Raw genomic sequence first — 18,922 nt, 5'->3', positions numbered from 1 at the left:
CCATGAATACACGCCACTGCACAGACTTCAGCTTATCGCCACACAGCAGTGACTACTTGTGTGTGAATAATGTACATTATTGTGTGTGTGTGTGTGTGTGTGTGTGTGTGTGTGTGTGTGTGTGTGTGTGTGTGTGTGTGTGTGTGTGTGTGTGTGTGTGTGTGTGTGTGTGTGTGTGTGTGTGTGTGTGCGTGTGCGTGTGCGTGTGTGTGTGTGAGAGTGAGAGTGAGTGTGTTTGTTTTGTGCTACTAGGATGAGAGGCTTCGCCAAAGTAGGTTACAGTGTTAATCACATCGTTTCCAGGGGCGACAGTAACCGAGGGAGCACAGTGCTCCTACGGTAACAACATCACTTCCTTCCCACACATCTGTTATCTCTCTTTCTCTCTCTACCTATCCCTTCGTCTTTCACCCTAAGCTTCTTGTTCTTCCTCTCTGTCCCTGTTCCTCAAGCCAATGCTTACAAATACAGTATACAGTGCATTCAGAAAGTATTCAGACCACTTTCATTTATCCACATTTTGTCACGTTACGGCCTTATTCTAAAATGGATTAAATATAATAAAAAATCCTCGTCAATCTACACACAATATCCCAAAATGACAAACCAAATGACAAACCATCTTATTTACATAAGCATTGTGTCGAGGCACAGATCTGGGGAAGGGTAACATTTATCCAGCATTGAAGGTCCCCAAGAACACAGTGGCCTCCATCATTCTTAAATGGAAGAAGTTTGGAACCACCAAGACTCTTCCTAGAGCTGGCCGCCCGACCAAACTGAGCAATCGGGGGAGAAGGGCCTTGGTCAGGGAGGTGACCAAGGACCCTATGGTCACTCCGACAGAGCTCCAGAGTTCCTCTGTGGAGATGGGAGAACCTTCCAGAAGGACAACCATCTCTGCAGCACTCCACCAATCAGGCCTTTATGTTAGAGTGACCAGATGGAAACCACTCCTCAGTAAAAGGCAAATGACAGCCCGTTTGGAGTTTACCAAAAGGGACTTAAATGACTCTCAGACCATGAGAAACAAGCTTCTCTGGTCTGATGAAAATCAAGATTGAACTCTTTGGCCTCAATGCTAAGTGCCACTTCTGGAGTAAACCTGGCATCATCCCTTGCGGTGAAGCATGGTGGTGGCAGCATCATGCTGTGGGGATGTTTTTCAGTGGCAGTGACTGGGAGACTAGTCAGGATTGAGGGAAAGATGAATGGAGAAAAGTACAGAGAGATTTGATGAAAACCTGCTCTAGAGCACTCAGGACCTCAGACTGGGGTGAAGGTTCACCTTCCTACAGGACAACGACCCTAAGCACACAGCCAAGACAACACAGGAGTGGCTTCGGGACAAGTCTCTGAATGTCCTCCTGTCACATAACAAAATGTGGAAAAAGTCAAGGAGTCAGAATACTTTTAGAAGGCACTGTAGAGTGGTAGAATTGTTTCTGTGAATATAAAAAAGTATGTGAACACCCCTTCAAATTAGTGGATTCAGCTATTTCAGCCACACCGTTGCACAGTCACGCAATCTCCATAGACAAACATTGGCAGTAGAATGGCCTTACTGAAAGCTCAGTGAATTACAACGTGGCACTGTCATAGGATGCCACCTTTCCAACAAGTCAGTTCATCAAATTTCTGCCCTGCTAGAGCTGCCTTGGTCAACTGTAAATGCTGTCATTGTGAAGTGGAAACGTCTAGGAGCAACAACGGCTCAGCCGCGAAGTGGTAGGTCACACAAGCTCACATAATGGGACCGCCCAGTGCTAAAGCACGTAGTGTGTCAAAATCATGTGTTCTCGGTTGCAACACTCACTACCGAGTTCCAAACTACCTCTGGAAACAATTTTTGTACAAGAACTGTTAGTCTGGAGCTTCATAAAATGGGTTTCCATGGCAGAGCAGCCACCCACAAGCTTAAGATCACCATGTGCAATGTCAAGCGTTGGATGGAGTGGTGTAAAGCTCACCACCATTGAACTCTGGAGCAGTGGAAACACGTTCTCTGGAGTGATGAACCACGCTTCACCATCTGGCATTCCAACGGACAAATCTGTGTTTGGAGGATGCCAGGAGAACGCTACCTGACCCAATGCAAAGTGCCAACTGTAAAGTTTGGTGGAGGAGGAATACATGTTCGACGAGCAGGTGCCCAGATACTTTTGGTCTTGTAGTGTCTATATAAAATATTTGTTAAACATGGAGATGTAGCTACGTGTTTCATTCACTTACCACCACACTAAGTTCAGAACGCTGACTTCTAACATACTGGCCGTTCACAGAATATACACATAGAAATGCAACGTGAAGGACAGTGAGATCCTCATCATGTACAGCTCTATACAGTGAAACTCTTGTCAAGGTGATCTATCTCTGTGTTCTGGCTGTGGCCCAGATTCTTTTTGGCCCTGAAATAGAGCGCACCTGTGTGTGATCATCATTCAGGTCCTGAGCTACCCAACTATGATATCATCATCAATTGCCTGTTGACTGACTCAGCACATTCTCATCCCTGCTCTAAATTCTACACAACACCAGCTGTAGTCAGCCCAACGTTCTGAAGTTTTAAAGTTCCATAGTTCTGTAGTGTTGTACAGAGGGCGGGTGGGATGATGTGGAAAATACTTATTCTCTTCTCTATCTTCATCTCCCTGATTCCTGATTAAGCAATACTTTGGTGCAAGAGGACACATTTGCAAGACATAGAGAACACCCTTAGAGGTCAGAGGTCAGGCCAAGGTTGTGAAGCCAAGGTTGTGGGGCCAAGGTCAGGCCAAGGTTGTGAGGTCAAGGTTGTGAGGTCAAGGTTGTGAGGTCAAGGTTGTGAGGTCAAGGTTGTGAGGTCAAGGTTGTGGGGCCAAGGTCAGGCCAAGGTTGTGAGGTCAAGGTTGTGAGGTCAAGGTTGTGAGGTCAAGGTTGTGGGGCCAAGGTTGTGAGGTCAAGGTTGTGAGGTCAAGGTTGTGAGGTCAAGGTTGTGGGGCCAAGGTTGTGGGGCCAAGGTTGTGGGGCCAAGGTTGTGGGGCCAAGGTTGTGGGGCCAAGGTTGTGGGGCCAAGGTTGTGGGGTCAAGGTTGTGGGGCCAAGGTTGTGAGGTCAAGGTTGTGGGGCCAAGGTTGTGGGGTCAAGGTTGTGAGGTCAAGGTTGTGGGGCCAAGGTTGTGAGGTCAAGGTTGTGGGGCCAAGGTTGTGAGGTCAAGGTTGTGAGGTCAAGGTTGTGGGGCCAAGGTTGTGGGGTCAAGGTTGTGAGGTCAAGGTTGTGGGGCCAAGGTTGTGAGGTCAAGGTTGTGGGGCCAAGGTTGTGAGGTCAAGGTTGTGAGGTCAAGGTTGTGGGGCATTCACTCACTGCTCTAGAATGTAGTGAAATACCAGTACATTTGAGAGGGTGCCACTAAATTAATGTCTAAACTTAGTTTTCTTTAGCCTATGTCATAATTACTCAAATAGAATTAATCATAAAATTGTTCTCTACAGTATTAGAAACTTCATATATTTGTACTTGACAGTGTTGATGAAATAAGAACATTAGTTTGCTGTGACCGTTGATAGTTTAGACTGCGCCGCTCTTGGTTGTATCTTTTCCATATTTGTGCTCGATTCGGTCTTATGTAGCAACATTTTTAATGGCGTTTTTTTTTCATTGAATAAAGTAGAGATTCAGAGGTAGAAAATGTTATATGATTCACTACAGTTGAGGAACAATGGGAAAGTCATTCTGCTTTGAATCAATCAATCAATCAAATGTATTTATAAAGCCCTTTTTACATCAGCCAATGTCACAACGTGCTGTACAGAAACCCAGCCTAAAACCCCAAACAGCAAGCAATGCAGATGTAGAAGCACGGTGGCTAGGACAAACTCTCTAGAAAGGCCAGCACCTAGGAAGAAACCTAGAGAGGAACCAGGCTCTGAGGGGTGGCCAGTCCTCTTCTGGCTGTGCCGGGTGGAGATTATAACAGAACATGGCCAAGATGGTCAAATGTTCATAAATGACCAGCAGGGTAAGATAATAATAATCACGGTGGTTGTAGAGGGTGCAACAGGTCAGCACCTCAGGAGTAAATGTCAGTTGGCTTTTCATAGCCACTCATTCAGAGTTAGAGTCAGCAGGTGCGGTAGAGAGAGTCCAAAACAGCAGGTCCGGGACAAGGTAGCACGTCCAGTGAACAGGTCAGGGTTCCATAGCTGCAGGCAGCACAGTTGAAACTGGAGCAGCATCATGACCAGGTGGACTGGGGACAGCAAGGAGTCATCAGGCCAGGTAGTCCTGAGGCATGGTCCTAGGGCTCAGGTCCTCCAAGAGAAGAGAGAGAGAAAGAGGGAGAGAGAAAAAGGGAGATAATTAGAGGGAGCATACTTAAATTCACACAGGACACCGGATAAGACATGAGAAATACTCCTCATATAACAGACTGACCCTAGCCCCCCGACAGATAAACCTTTGCAGTATAAATACTGGAGGCTGAGACAGGAGGGGTCGGGAGACACTGTGACCCTGTTCGACGATACCCCCGGAAAGGGCCAAACAGGCAGGATATACTGTAACCCCACCCACTTTGCTAAGGCACAGCCCCCACACCTCTAGAGGGATATCTTCAACCACCAACCTACTACCCTGAGACATGGCCAAGTATAGCCCACGAAGACCTCCCACACGGCACGAACCCGAGGGGGGCGCCAACCCAGACAGGAAGATAACGTAAGTGACTCAACCCACTCAAGAGACTCACCTATCATAGGGACGGCATGGAAGAGCACCAGTAAACCAATGACTCAGCCCCCGTAATAGGGTTAGAGGCAGAGAATCCCAGTGGAGAGAGGGGATCCGGCCTGGCAGAGACAGCAAGGGCGGTCCGTTGCTCCAGTGCATTTCTGTTCACCGTCACACACCTGGGCCAGACTACACTCAATCATAGGACCTACTGAAGAGATGAGACTTCAATAAAACCTTAAAGGTCGAGAACGAGTCTGTGTCTCTCACATGGATAGGCAGACCATTCGATAAAAATTGAGCTCTATAGGAGAAAGCCCTGCCTCCAGCTGTTTGCCTAGAAATTCTAGGGATAGTAAGGAGGCCTGCGTCTTGTGACCGTAGCGTACGTGTAGGTATGTACGGCAGGACCACATCGGAAAGATAGGTAGGAGCAAGCCCATGTAATGCTTTGTAGGTCAGCAGTAAAACCTTGAAATCAGCCCTAGCCTTAACAGGAAGCCAGTGTAGAGAAGCTAGCACTGGAGTAATATGATAACAATTTTGGGGTTCTAGTCAAGATTCTAGCAGCCGTGTTTAGCACTAACTGAAGTTTATCCGGAAAGTAGAGCATTGCAATAGTCTAATCTAGAAGTGACCAAAGCATGGATACATTTTTCTGCATCATTTTTTAACAGAAAGTTTCTGATTTTTGCAATGTTACGAAGATGGAAAAAAGCTGTCCTTACTATATTCTTGATATGTTCGTCAAAAGAGAGATCAGGGTCCAGAGTAACGCCAAGGTTCTTCACAGTTTTTTTTTAGATGACTCTACAACCATCAAGATGAATTGTCAGATCCAACAGAAGATCTCTTTGTTTCTTGGGACCTAGACCTAGCATCTCTGTGTTGTCTGAGTATAAAAGTAAAACATTAGCCGCCATCCACTTCCCTTTGTCTGAAACACAGGCTTCCAGGGAGAGCAATTTTGGGGCTTCACCATGTTTCATCGAAATATATGTAACGATGTCCGCTGAGAGTCGGGAAGCAAGTTCAGGAAGTGAGTGTTTTAAAAATAAACACAACATAATAAGAAATAAGAAACGAGGACAACGCACAGACATGAAACTGAAACAGAAACAATATCACCTGGGGAAGGAACCAAAGGGAGTGACATATATAGGGAAGGTAATCAGGGAAGTGATGGAGTCTAGGTGAGTCTGATGATGCGCAGGTGCACGTAACGATGGTGACAGGTGTGCGCCATAATGAGCAGCCTGGTGACTTAAGAGGCCGGAGAGGGTGCACACGTGACAATAAACAGCTGTGTATCGTCCGCATAGCAGTGAAAGTTAACATTATTTTTCTGAATGACATCACCAAGAGGCAAATTATATAGTGAAAACAATAGTGGTCCTAAAACGGAACCTTGAGGAACACCGAAATTTACAGTTGATTTGTCAGAAGACAAAACATCAACAGAGACAAACTGATATCTTTCCAACAGACTAGATCTAAACCAGGCCAGAACTTGCCTGTGTAGACCAATTTGGGTTTCCAATCTCTCCAAAAGAATGTGGTGATCGATGGTATCAAAAGCAACACTAAGGTCTAGGAGCACGAGGAAAGATGCAGTGCCTTGGTCTGATGCCATTAAAAGGTAATTTACCACCTTCACGAGTGCAGTCTCAGTGCTATGATGCGGTCTAAAACCAGACTGTAGTGTTTCGTATACATTGTTTGTCTTCAGGAAGGCAGTGAGTTGCTACACAACAGCTTTTTAAAAATGTTTTGAGAGGAATGGGAGATTCGATATAGGCCGATAGTTTTGTATATTTTCTGGGTCAAGGTTTGGCTTTTTCATGAGAGGCTTCCTGCCACTTTTAGTGAGTTTGGTACACATCCGGTGGATAGGGAGCCATTTATCATGTTCAACATAGGAGGGCCAAGCACAGGAAGCAGCTCTTTCAGTAGTTTAGTTGGAATTGGGTCCAGTATGCAGCTTGAAGGTTTAGAGGCCATTACTATTTTCATCAATGTGTCAAGAGATAATTTGCTTTCTAATGATCATGATCTTGATAAACTTGTAATCTCACTTTTGAGAAAATGGCCCTTGAGTGTTTTGGTACCTACTAGAGAGCTCTTCTTTGTCTACACCCATTCAGCATCGTTCACACCCTTTTTAGCTTTAGCCCCACCCATCTCTTTAAGGATTCATATATAAGGCCACATACTAAACAACCAAAGATTTCAAGACTAAAGGCTGGCTTAAATTACGGGTGTGTTCGTAAATTTAATCTGGAGTGCCAGAGTGTGCTATGAGCGTTGTCGGATTGGCCGTTCATAAAATTAGAGCGTTTTGCTTTCGGGGCGTTTCGCTGTTGGAGCGTTCAGAGCGCACACTGGTCGAGAAGTAGGGTTGATCTGCGTTCTGACGCTCAGATCAAGCACCCAAGCTAACTGGCTAACGTTGGCTAGCTACTTCCACACACAAATGACAGAACAGCTCACTCTGACCATTTTACTCGCTCTAGCAGAGCTGGTTAGGCTGTTTTTATGTTATCCAGAGCGTTGGTGACTACAACTGTGCTGCTGGAAACAATTTAATGACACTTTTTTTGCCAACATTTACCGACATCAGCCATATTCAACGGGTGTTGAGCGTTTGCAAATTCATCAATTATTCTGCGCTCTGGCACACTCAGACAAGCGTGCATATCGACAGTTGTCGCAGTGACATCATAAATATTATATTGAAAAAGTTACTTGCATAGTGGAGTCTTTCGTTTAGAGATGTAGCTAGCTAACATTAAGATATAACTAGCAAGGCAAATGGCACTGAGATACAAATAATATTACTACACAGATCATACACGTAACGTTAGCTAGCTAGCTAATAGTACACTTTAACTTGAAATGAAAATGACTTTCTGACAAAATTAGAAACGTTAAATATCTGAAAATGTACAGTGGTTCCTCCTTTAAAAGTTGCGTCATACTGCGGTATACCTTGCGTGCTGCCGCAGCATTCTGTGGCACGTCATTTAATTCTCAGCCATTTTATCTGTTACTGTCACTGCCTGACCTTAGAGATCCTTTAATTTCTATATTTGGTTAGGTCAGGGTGTGATTAGGGTGGGCATTCTAGTTTTTCATTTCTAGGTTGGCCTAGTAAGGTTCCCAATCAGAGGCAGCTGTTTATCGTTGTCATATTTAGGCAGCCTTTTCCCACCTGTTGTTTGTGGGATCTTGTGTTTTTGTATAGTTGCCTTGAGCACTGCAATACTGCACGTTTGTTAAATTCTTTGTTGTTTTGGTTGTAAGTTTCACTATTAAATATAATGTGGAACTCTACGCACGCTGCGCCTTGGTCCACTCATTTCAACAATCATGACAGTTACTGCAAGTTATTGCTAGTTTGACCACCAGAGGGCATCTTTGAGAAGCATGTGATAGTATTCCGTATTGGCATTACCAGAGAATGTAAATCCTTTTTTGTAATAACATAGTTTATGGGATTGATTTGAAGAAATTTGAATGAATTAATATGATTAATATTATGGTGTTTCTATTAAGAGAAAAACTAAAAACGAAACCCTCAGAGTTTTCGTTAGGATGGAATGGAAAATATGGCGCTGTACAACGTGATTGTCGGGAGAAGGCTACAGGATTGGAGGATTCTAACTTGTTTGCCTTCATTAGACAACTCTGTTCCAATATTTCTGTAAATCAGTGATATTTATTCCCATAGTAATTCATTATGGATCCATAACTAAATCAAGATCTGCATTTTGAAAGAGTCCCATGTTAACTACTGTATGTATTGTAGACTGCACAGTAGCCTAATAAACAAATAAACACAATTCGTTAATAAAATAATGATAAAAAAATACTCTTTCAAAATGCAGATGTTGATTTAGTTATGGATCCATAATGAATGACCTGAGGGTTTCGTTTTTCATGGAATTGAAACACCATAATATTATTCAAATTAATTAAGCAAGTACCAGTCAAAAGTTTGGACACACCTACTCATTCCAGGATTTTTATTTTGACTAATTTCTACATTGTAGAATAATAGTGAAAATATCACAACTACGAAATAACACCAGTATCCCGCGTGCCCGGCATTCTGTAGTACAGACATGGCCTGCTTTCCCTTATGTAAGGAATTAGGCACTTTCTCATGTTTACTACAGTAGTATTGTAGACTGCACAGTAGCCTAATAAACAGTTAATACAATATTGGTTAAAAAAAATGATGTGCCTAATTCCTTACATACCTATCTTACCCGTATATATGGAAACATGGATGGATGCTTCTTCCTTTCTACCACGGATACCATGGTTGTCCTTAGTTTGAAGATGTAATCTGGAGCCATCTGTGTTCTCTTTCCGACTCATTCTGCATATTTGCAATCAAACGGCAGAATTTTCTCCATCATACTCTAATTCCACTGATTTCAAATCTCGGGCCTGCAGAAAGTGGAGAGCAACACTTATGCAGTCCTACTATGTGATATCTTCCAACAATGCTGCGTTAGAAAGGATTACATACTGACCAGCTCATATTATAGACAGAAGCACGCTACATGGCAGACCAATCCAAACTCATCTCTCGACATGTCCAGCCCACTCATTATCTCAGCCAATCAGGGCTAGCGGGAAGGTTGCTAACTTTTTCCATGGCTAAACCAACTAGACTCGTAATTTAACTTCTCACGAGTCACCAACCCTGATCCGGTAGCACCCCCCACCCCCCCCCCACCCCCCACTGAGTAGCATAGCTAGCATAGCGTCACAAGTAACTTGTAGCATCTAAATATCATTAAATCACAAGTCCAAGACACCAGATGAAAGATACAGGTCTTGTGAATAAAGCCACCATTTCAGATTTTTAAAATGTTTTACAGGGAAGACACAATATGTAAATCTATTAGCTAACCACGTTAGCAAAGGACACGATTTTTTTACTCCCAATAGTTTTTTCCTGCGTCAGTAGCTATCACTAATTCGACTAAATAAAAATATATATAGCCACTAACCAAGAAACAACTTCATAAGATGACAGTCTGATAACATATTTATGGTATAGCATAGTTTTTTTGGGGAAAAATGTGAATTTATCAGGTATAAATCACAGTTCTACATTGCAGCTGCAATCTGAAATAGTGCTGACCCAGCCAGAACAATTACAGAGACCAACGTCATATAACGAATTACTCATCTTAAAACATTTCAGAAAAATACACAGCGTACAGATATTGAAAGCCCAACATCTGGTGAATCCAAACAATATTTCAGATTTATTAAATGTTTTATAACGAAAACAAAATGTAGCGCTAAATTAGCATAGCTATACCAGGCAGATTCGGCTAGGCGCCCACGGCCAGTTCACATGCACAACAGATATGATATAACATCGTAAATTGGGTCTTACTATGGCTGATCTTTCATCAGAATGTTGATCAAAGTGTCCTTTGTCAAGATGAGTCATTGGTTCCGTTCAGAATTGTTCCTTTCCCACTCCATTTAGCACAGGTACTGGTCGAGTGGCACGGATCTCTCAAACGTAAATAAAATCAGACAACGGAACACCACAAAACTCCCGAAAAAATTCAAATAATCTGATTAAACTATATTGAAAAAACATACATTACGATGATATGGTCACATGTATCAAACAAAATTCGACACGGAGATAGTTTTCATCCATAATGCCAGCAAAACAGTATACAATCGCAGCTCCAACTCGTGCGAATCAGAAAACCGGAAGTTGTCGGTCACGCCAAAGAAATAGGTCTTATTTCACGTCAGTACCAGATAAACAAAGAATTTCTCCTCTGACGTCCTCTTGACACCCAGAGGAAGGCGAATGAAGTGTGTTTCTGGTCATAGGGGTCATGACCATATATAGGCAGAGCGTTGAAGCGAGCATAGACTTCTTGCATTCTACTTCTTGGTCAGGGAAAGTGCTGTCAAATGACTTGTGTATCACTCAGAGACAAAATTGAAACGGTTTTAGAAACTAGAGATTGTTTTCTTTCCAATGGTATTATTTATATGCATATAGTAAGAGCAATAATTGAATAAGAGGCAGTTTAATCTGTAGAGCAAATTATGCTAATGGGAAAATAGCACCCCCTGTATTCTCAAGAAGTTAACAATGTTATTCGTATTTACAGATGGCATACACATTTGTTATTAAGGCACATGAAAGTTCACATGTTCCAGAAGGCATTTCTGCCAAAAAATGCATTTTGATAGACAAACGAAGTTTAAGTTCAAATGGCGCTCCTGTGAAGTAGGGACGCGAGACATGACCCTAGTTCCCTGAAACTAATTCAGTCTGTTAGCTTTGTCAATGAATATATAAACTCAGCAAAAAAAGAAACGACCTCTCACTGTCAACTGCATTTATTTTCAGCAAACTTAACATGTGTAAGCTGTTAGTGTCTTAACGACCGTTCCACAGGTACATGTTCATTAATTGTTTATGGTTCATTGAACAAGCATGGGAAACAGTGTTTATACCCTTTACAATGAAGATCTGTGAAGTTATTTGGATTTTTACTAATAATCGTTGAAAGACAGGGTCCTGAAAAAGGACCGTTTCTTTTTTTGCTGAGTTTATATATACTGTATATAGGCTCAATTTTGTTTTGTTTTCCGCAGATTTCATTTAAAAAAAGCCCATGTGGTCACTCATGAACCTGCAGCCAATAGCTAGCTTGTCAGTTGACGTTTGAAGTCAGCGCCTTTCTGCCCACGGAGCAGTGACAGAGTTCTATTGAGCAGCGACCACTTTTTGACCTTGGCCGTAATGACATTCCGTTCATGCTAAATTATCTGAGCAAATCGTTTAACTTTTCAACTGTATATGGTAGAAGCATAGTGGTTGGAGAGTTGTTTTTCTGAGGCAATTCACTGCAGAATGAATATAAACATTTAATTAAATAATAATTTCAGGTTGTTAGGCCATGGTTGTAATGCCAGCGTTACAGTGTTTTCATACAAGAGAACATTGTGTTACAGTGTCATTGGAAAAGCAGGTCAAACATCTCTAGTGTCCTGAAGAAGGTGAAGACCCAACACATTGTAATGCAGTGTCCAGGTCAAACTGAGCTTCTAAATAACGAGTGTCTGATGAGTTGTAGTGTGTGTCTGGGCATGCTTGTTCTTTTCTATTTAGTCATGTGTCATTCACCTGTCAACCCAGTGGATACGGCTTGTCAGGAAGTTGACATGACAGGTCTGAGACCAGAACTGAGACCTGATTGACTCCACCAATCAGTGATTGGTCATGGCAGGGTTCTACTGCTCTGTTATTGGTCACAGGCGGGTTCTACAGGTCTGTGTTTGGTTGGGGTGAGTTTAAAACGGTGAGATTTTATTTCATCTGTCTGATGGGCAATGTCACAGAACGTCAGGAACACTCAGCGTCCTCCGGCTGGCAATTACACAAGATGACACAAAACCAGAGGAGAGACACACAAACTGAGGCAAGGACATCACTTCCTGTTGGCCAGATGAACAGACAGACAGAGAGACAGAGAGACAGAGAGAGACAGAGAGAGACAGAGAGAGACAGAGAGAGACAGAGAGAGACAGAGAGACAGAGAGAGACAGAGAGAGACACAGAGAGAGACACAGAGAGAGACACAGAGAGAGACACAGAGAGAGAGACAGAGAGAGAGACAGAGAGAGAGACAGAGAGAGAGACAGAGAGACAGAGAGACAGAGAGACAGAGAGAGAGAGAGAGAGACAGAGAGAGAGAGACAGAGAGAGAGAGACAGAGAGAGAGAGACAGAGAGAGAGAGACAGAGAGAGAGAGAGACAGAGAGACAGAGAGACAGAGACAGAGACAGAGACAGACAGACAGACAGACAGACAGACAGACAGACAGACAGACTAATTTAGCTAGATCTGTTTGAATGAAATAACCGTGTCATTAAAGAGATGGATAAAGAGTCAGAGGTTTGAGAGGAGAAATAACTCTGTCTGACTCAGGATTAATACTGTGTCTGAGGTCTAACTCTGTCTGTCTGTCTGACTCAGGATTAATACTGTGTCTGAGGTCTAACGCTGTCTGTCTGTCTGACTCAGGATTAATACTGTGTCTGAGGTCTAACTCTGTCTGTCTGTCTCAGGAGTACATGGGCGTCTGTGTGTGTGTAAAATGTCAGAGCTGTGTATCTGATTAACTATTAACACTGTCGTCTGGGGGTTAGTGTGGTCACTGGGGGTTAGTGTGGCCAGTGGGGGTTAGTTTGGCCAGTGGGGGTTAGTTTGGCCAGTGGGGGTTAGTTTGGTCACTGGGGGTTAGTGAGGTCACCCGGGGTTAGTGTGGTCACCCGGGGTTAGTGTGGTCACTGGGGGTTAGTGAGGTAACTGGGGGTTAGTGTGGTCACTGGGGGTTGTGAGGTCACTGGGGGTTGGTGAGGTCACTGGGGGTTAGTGAGGTCACTGGGGGTTAGTGAGGTAACTGGGGGTTAGTGAGATCACTGGGGGTTAGTTTGGTCACTGGGGGTTAGTGAGGTAACTGGGGGTTAGTGAGGTCACTGGGGGTTAGTGAGGTCACTGGGGGTTAGTGAGGTCACTGGGGGTTAGTGAGGTAACTGGGGGTTAGTGAGGTAACTGGGGGTTAGTGTGGTCACTGGGGGTTGGTGAGGTCACTGGGGGTTGGTGAGGTCACTGGGGGTTAGTGAGGTCACTGGGGGTTAGTGAGGTCACTGGGGTTAGTGTGGTCAGTGGGGGTTAGTGAGGTCACTGGGTGAGGTCACTGGGGGTTAGTGAGGTCACTGGGGGTTAGTGTGGTCAGTGGGGGTTGGTGAGGTCACTGGGGGTTAGTGAAGTCACTGGGGGTTAGTGAGGTCACTGGGGGTTAGTGAGGTCACTGGGGGTTAGTGAGGTCACTGGGGGTTAGTGTGGTCAGTGGGGGTTAGTGAGGTCACTGGGTGAGGTCACTGGGGGTTAGTGAGGGCAGTGGTGGTTAGTGTGGTCAGTGGGGGTTGGTGAGGTCACTGGGGGTTAGTGAGGTCACTGGGGGTTAGTGAGGTCACTGGGGGTTAGTTTGGTCAGTGGGGGTTAGTGAGGTCACTGGGTGAGATCACTGGGGGTTAGTGAGGTCACTGGGGGTTAGTGTGGTCACTGGGGGTTGGTGAGGTCACTGGGGGTTAGTGAGATCACTGGGGGTTAGTGAGGTAACTGGGGGTTAGTGAGGTCACTGGGGGTTGGTGAGGTCACTGGGGGTTAGTGAGGTCACTGGGGGTTAGTGAGGTCACTGGGGGTTAGTGTGGTCAGTGGGGGTTAGTGAGGTCACTGGGTGAGGTCACTGGGGGTTAGTGAGATCACTGGGGGTTAGTGTGGTCAGTGGGGGTTAGTGAGGTCACTGGGGGTTAGTTTGGTCAGTGGGGGTTGGTGAGGTCACTGGGGGTTGGTGAGGTCACTGGGGGTTAGTGAGGTCACTGGGGGTTAGTGAGGTCACTGGGGGTTAGTGAGGTCACTGGGGGTTAGTGTGGTCACTGGGGGTTGGTGAGGTCACTGGGGGTTAGTGAGGTCACTGGGGGTTAGTGTGGTCAGTGGGGGGTGGTGAGGTCACTGGGGGTTAGTGTGGTCAGTGGGGGTTAGTGAGGTCACTGGGTGAGGTCACTGGGGGTTAGTGAGGTCACTGGGGGTTAGTGTGGTCAGTGGGGGTTAGTGAGGTCACTGGGGGTTAGTTTGGTCAGTGGGGGTTAGTGTGGTCACCTGGGATTAGTGAGGTCACTGGGGGTTAGCGAGGTCACTGGGGGTTAGTGAGGTCACTGGGGGTTAGTTTGGTCAGTGGGGGTTAGTGTGGTCACCTGGGATTAGTGAGGTCACTGGGGGTTAGTGTGGTCAGTGGGGGTTAGTGAGTTCACCTGGGGGTTAGTGTGGTCAGTGGGGGTTAGTGTGGTCACCTGGGATTAGTGAGGTCACTGGGGGTTAGTGTGGTCACTGGGGGTTAGTGAGGTCACTGGGGGTTAGTGTGGTCACTGGGGTTTAGTGTGGTCACTGGGGGTTAGTGTGGTCACCTGGGGTTAGTGTGGTCACTGGGGGTTAGTGAGGTCACTGGGGGTTAGTGTGGTCACCTGGGGTTAGTGTGGTCACTGGGGGTTAGTGAGGTCACTGGGGGTTAGTGAGGTCACTTCACTGTAATTGCACTTAACCATCACTGCACACACACACACATACACACACACACACACCAAGCTCAGCCCAGCTGTCCTACTATCTTGATCTGAGTTGATTCATTAACAACATCAAGTAACAGCTGTATGTTTCTCTCCTCAGGAACCTGGGAAAGTCAGGACTTAGAGTGTCGTGCTTGGGACTGGGTAAGTACATTCACCTTTTACAAACCATCACTCAACTAGCTCTCACAGACTCGCGTCAGAATTATAGACGTTCATCCATCTTTCTCAAACGTCAGGTTTTGATGTTGTTGCAAACGTCAAATTTCGAAGTTTTTAAGGATGAGTTCAGGTATTAACTCTGCGTTGTTAAGGTACAGGTTAAAACTTCTTTAAGGCTAGGGGGCACTATTTTCACGTCCGGATGAAAAGTGTGCCCAAAGTAAACTGCCTGCTACTCAGGCCCAGAAGCGAGGATATGCATATAATTGGTAGATTTAGATAGAAAACACTCTAAAGTTGATAAAACTGTTAAGATTATGTCTATGAGTATAACAGAACTTATTTGGCAGGCGAAACCCTGAGGACAAACCATCCAGGAAACAAAATATTTTGAGGTCACTCTCTTTTCAATTTGATTTCAATGGGGATCTAGATTTATAAGGCACTTGCTTGCAGTTCCTATCGCTTCCACTGGATGTCAACAGTCTTTAGAAATTGGTTGATGTTTTTCCTTTGAGAATTGAAGAAGTAGGGCTGTTCAGAACGAGGGTCGAGTCTAGTGTGGTTGGCGCACGACCTGAAAGCTCGCTCCACTTTGTTTTTATCCGCTATTGAACGCAGTTTATCCCGTCTTAAATTTTATAGATTGTTTACGTTAACAAATACCTAAAGTTGTATTAGGAAAGTTGTTTGAAATGTTTGGATCAAGATTACAGGTAACTTATTAGATATTTTGTAGTCATGTTGCGCGAGTTGGAACCGGTGTATTTTCAGAATCAAATGCGCCAAATAAATTGACATTTTGGGGATATAACGACAGAATTAATCAAACAAAAGGACCATTTGTGATGTTTAATGGACATATTGGAGTGCCAACAGAAGAAGATCTTCAAAGGTAAGGCATGAATTATATGTTATTTCTGACTTTTGTGTTGTGTCTGGCGGGTTGAATTATGATTGCCATGTGTATGTTTGATGGGGTGCTATCCTCAGATTATAACATGGTTTGCTTTCGCCATAAAGCCTTTTTGAAATCTGACACTGTGGCTGGATTAACAAGAAGTTCATCTTTAAACCGATGTATAACACTTGTATGATTTCTCAATTATTATTATGAGTATTTCTGTGTTTGAATTTGGCGTGCTGCTATTTCACTGGGTGTTCTCAAATCAATCCCGTTAACGGGATTGGCGCGTGGAGGGATCACTAAGAAGTTAAGGTTTGGGATAGGCTTAAAACCAAAATCTCAAAAACAACTGTCTATTGTGGATTGAAACTTGCAACCTTCCACGTCAACTCCCGACGTCCTCAGACATGGATGGCGGTCGAATACTGACTTGTATCACAGGTGACCTGTGACTGCTTCACTGGCGCTGAGTAGGATTTGTACTTTGGCACAAATCTAGGATCAGCTTACCTTCCACAAATTATACTTTTAGCCACAATGGGGAAAATATAAAACTGGTCTTAGATCAGTGTCCAAATGCAACTTCATCTTACACCTTGTTGGCCCATCTCATAGGTGGAAGAGGTGGAAGAGCAAGCGGTGCTGTATAAGAAGTGAGGGCAGAACATTCCAGGCAGCATTTACATTTCAGGAACCATACACCACTGGGACTGTGTGTGTGTGTGTGTGTGTGTGTGTGTGTGTGTGTGTGTGTGTGTGTGTGTGTGTGTGTGTGTGTGTGTGTGTGTGTGTGTGTGTGTGTGTGTGTGTGTGTGTGTGTGTGTCATGTCCGTCGTTCGAATGAGACCAAGGTGCAGCGTGGTAGGCGTACAAATTCCTATTTAATAAATGAACACCGAACAAAAACAACCAAATCAACGAACGAAACGTGAAGCTATACAAATAGTGCTGACAGGCAACTAAACATAGACAAGATCCCACAAACACAAATGAGGAAATGGCTACCTAAATATGATCCGCAATCAGAGACAACGATAAACAGCTGTCTCTGATTGGGAACCATATCAGGCCACCATAGAAATACAATATCACCTAGATGACAACCCAAGTCACTATCACGCCCCAACCAACACAGAGAAAAAACTGCTTACTATGGTCAGGGCGTGACAGTGTGTGTGTGTGTGTGTGTGTGTGTGTGTGTGTGTGTGTGTGTGTGTGTGTGTGTGTGTGTGTGTGTGTGTGTGTGTGTGTGTGTGTGTGTGTGTGTAAGAATCACACCCTCCCACACACACACTGAGAATGTTAATCATCCGTCATTTGGCATTTGTCTGTGTTGCCATGGCTTCTCTTCTTCATTTAAACATATGATACCTGCCTCCAGTCGCCCTTCACAACCTCTCTCTCTCTCTCTCTCTCGCTCTCTCTGTCTCTGCTTACTCCCACTAGCCTTGATAGGTTATAAACATCTCTCCCTCTCTCGCTCTCTCGCTCTCTCGCTCTCTCTCTGTCTCTGCTTACTCCCACTAACCTAATATAAACATCTCTCTCTCTCTCTCTGTCTCTCTCTCTCTCTCTCTCTCTCTCTGTCTCTCTCTGTCTCTCTCTCTGTCTCTCTCTCTGTCTCTGTCTCTCTCCCTGTCTCTGTATCTATCTCTGTCTCTTTCTCTCTCTCTGTCTCTTTCTCTCTCTCTGTCTCTGCTTACACCCACTAGCTTTGAGGGGTTATAAACACACACAGAGAATCACACACTCAGACAGAAATAAACACACAGAAGTAGACACACACACACACTAACAGACACTCAACCTCTGAGGTCCCCCAGGGATCAATGGGGTTTCCTCTCTCAGCAGATGGAGAGCTTTTGTCTCAGCCATTAATAGCTGTATTTGCCACTGTAAATCGGATAGGGAGAAAGGGTGTGAGTGTACGTGTGTGCATTTCGGATATGTAGCAATTGAATGTGTAGGGTTTGAATATGTCGTTTTTTAGTTGGAAGTCTCAGAGAAAAGATGAGAGCGGTGGGATAGATTAAATCAGGTTGGTCAAGTAGCGAGAGAGAGATAGAAAGTGAGAGAGATGGAGGTAGAGAGAGAGATGGAGGTACAGAGAGAGAGAGAGATGGAGGTACAGAGAGAGAGAGAGAGGAGGTAGAGAGAGAGAGAGATGGAGGTAGAGAGAGAGAGAGAGATGGAGGTAGAGAGAGAGAGAGAGAGAGATGGAGGTAGAGAGAGAGAGAGAGAGAGAGAGAGAGAGGTAGAGAGAGAGAGAGAGAGAGAGAGGTAGAGAGAGAGAGAGAGAGAGAGGTAGAGGTAGAGGTAGAGGTAGAGGTAGAGGTAGAGGTAGAGGTAGAGGTAGAGAGAGAGAGAGAGAGAGAGAGAGAGAGAGAGAGAGAGAGAGAGAGAGAGAGAGAGAGAGAGAGAGAGAGAGAGAGAGAGATAGAGATTGAGGTACAGAGGAGAGAGAGAGAGATAGAGATTGAGGTACAGAGAGAGATAGATGGAGGTAGAAAGTGAGAGAGATGGAGGTAGAGAGAGAGAGAGAGATGGAAGTAGAGTTTATCAGGGGTGGCTGGTCTGACAGGACAAGGTTACTTGGAGTGGGAGTAAGGAGGGATGGGTGTCTGAGTCAGACTGGTCAGGTGGTCTGTCGTTGCAAAGATAAGGTCAGTCTCATTCCACCTGGCAGCCTCCCACTGTGCCACACACACACAGACACACACTTCCCACTGTGCCATTGTGCCACTGCGCCCTGGGCTGGATTTGCGTGACATACACTGCCTGAGATGGGACAGCAAGGCAGGGGGCGACAGGGGGTAGGACAAGGGGGAGACAGTGCCAAACTGGGTCTCTGTTAGGAATCAATGCCAAAATGTGTATTTAGGCAGGTGGAGATTGTGTGTGTGTGTGTGTGTGTGTGTGTGTGTGTGTGTGTGTGTGTGTGTGTGTGTGTGTGTTT

General features: G+C 44.8%; 1 protein-coding gene across 2 annotated transcripts in view; it reads left to right on the top strand.

The window, feature by feature from the left end:
* The window catches only part of kcnab1a (potassium voltage-gated channel subfamily A regulatory beta subunit 1a), a 160,121-nt gene that overhangs the window by 80,988 nt on the left and 60,211 nt on the right, over positions 1 to 18,922 (top strand). For both annotated transcript variants that reach the window (XM_071360024.1, XM_071360025.1), the window contains exon 2: positions 14,998 to 15,041. In XM_071360024.1, the coding sequence (XP_071216125.1) occupies positions 14,998 to 15,041 (44 nt within the window). The remainder of the gene's footprint in view (positions 1 to 14,997; positions 15,042 to 18,922) is intronic.

The sequence above is a fragment of the Salvelinus alpinus genome, chromosome 22, assembly GCF_045679555.1.
Source record: "Salvelinus alpinus chromosome 22, SLU_Salpinus.1, whole genome shotgun sequence".
In the NCBI taxonomy this organism is placed as follows: Eukaryota; Metazoa; Chordata; class Actinopteri; order Salmoniformes; family Salmonidae; genus Salvelinus; species Salvelinus alpinus.
This window is presented reverse-complemented; position numbering and strand designations above follow the sequence as displayed.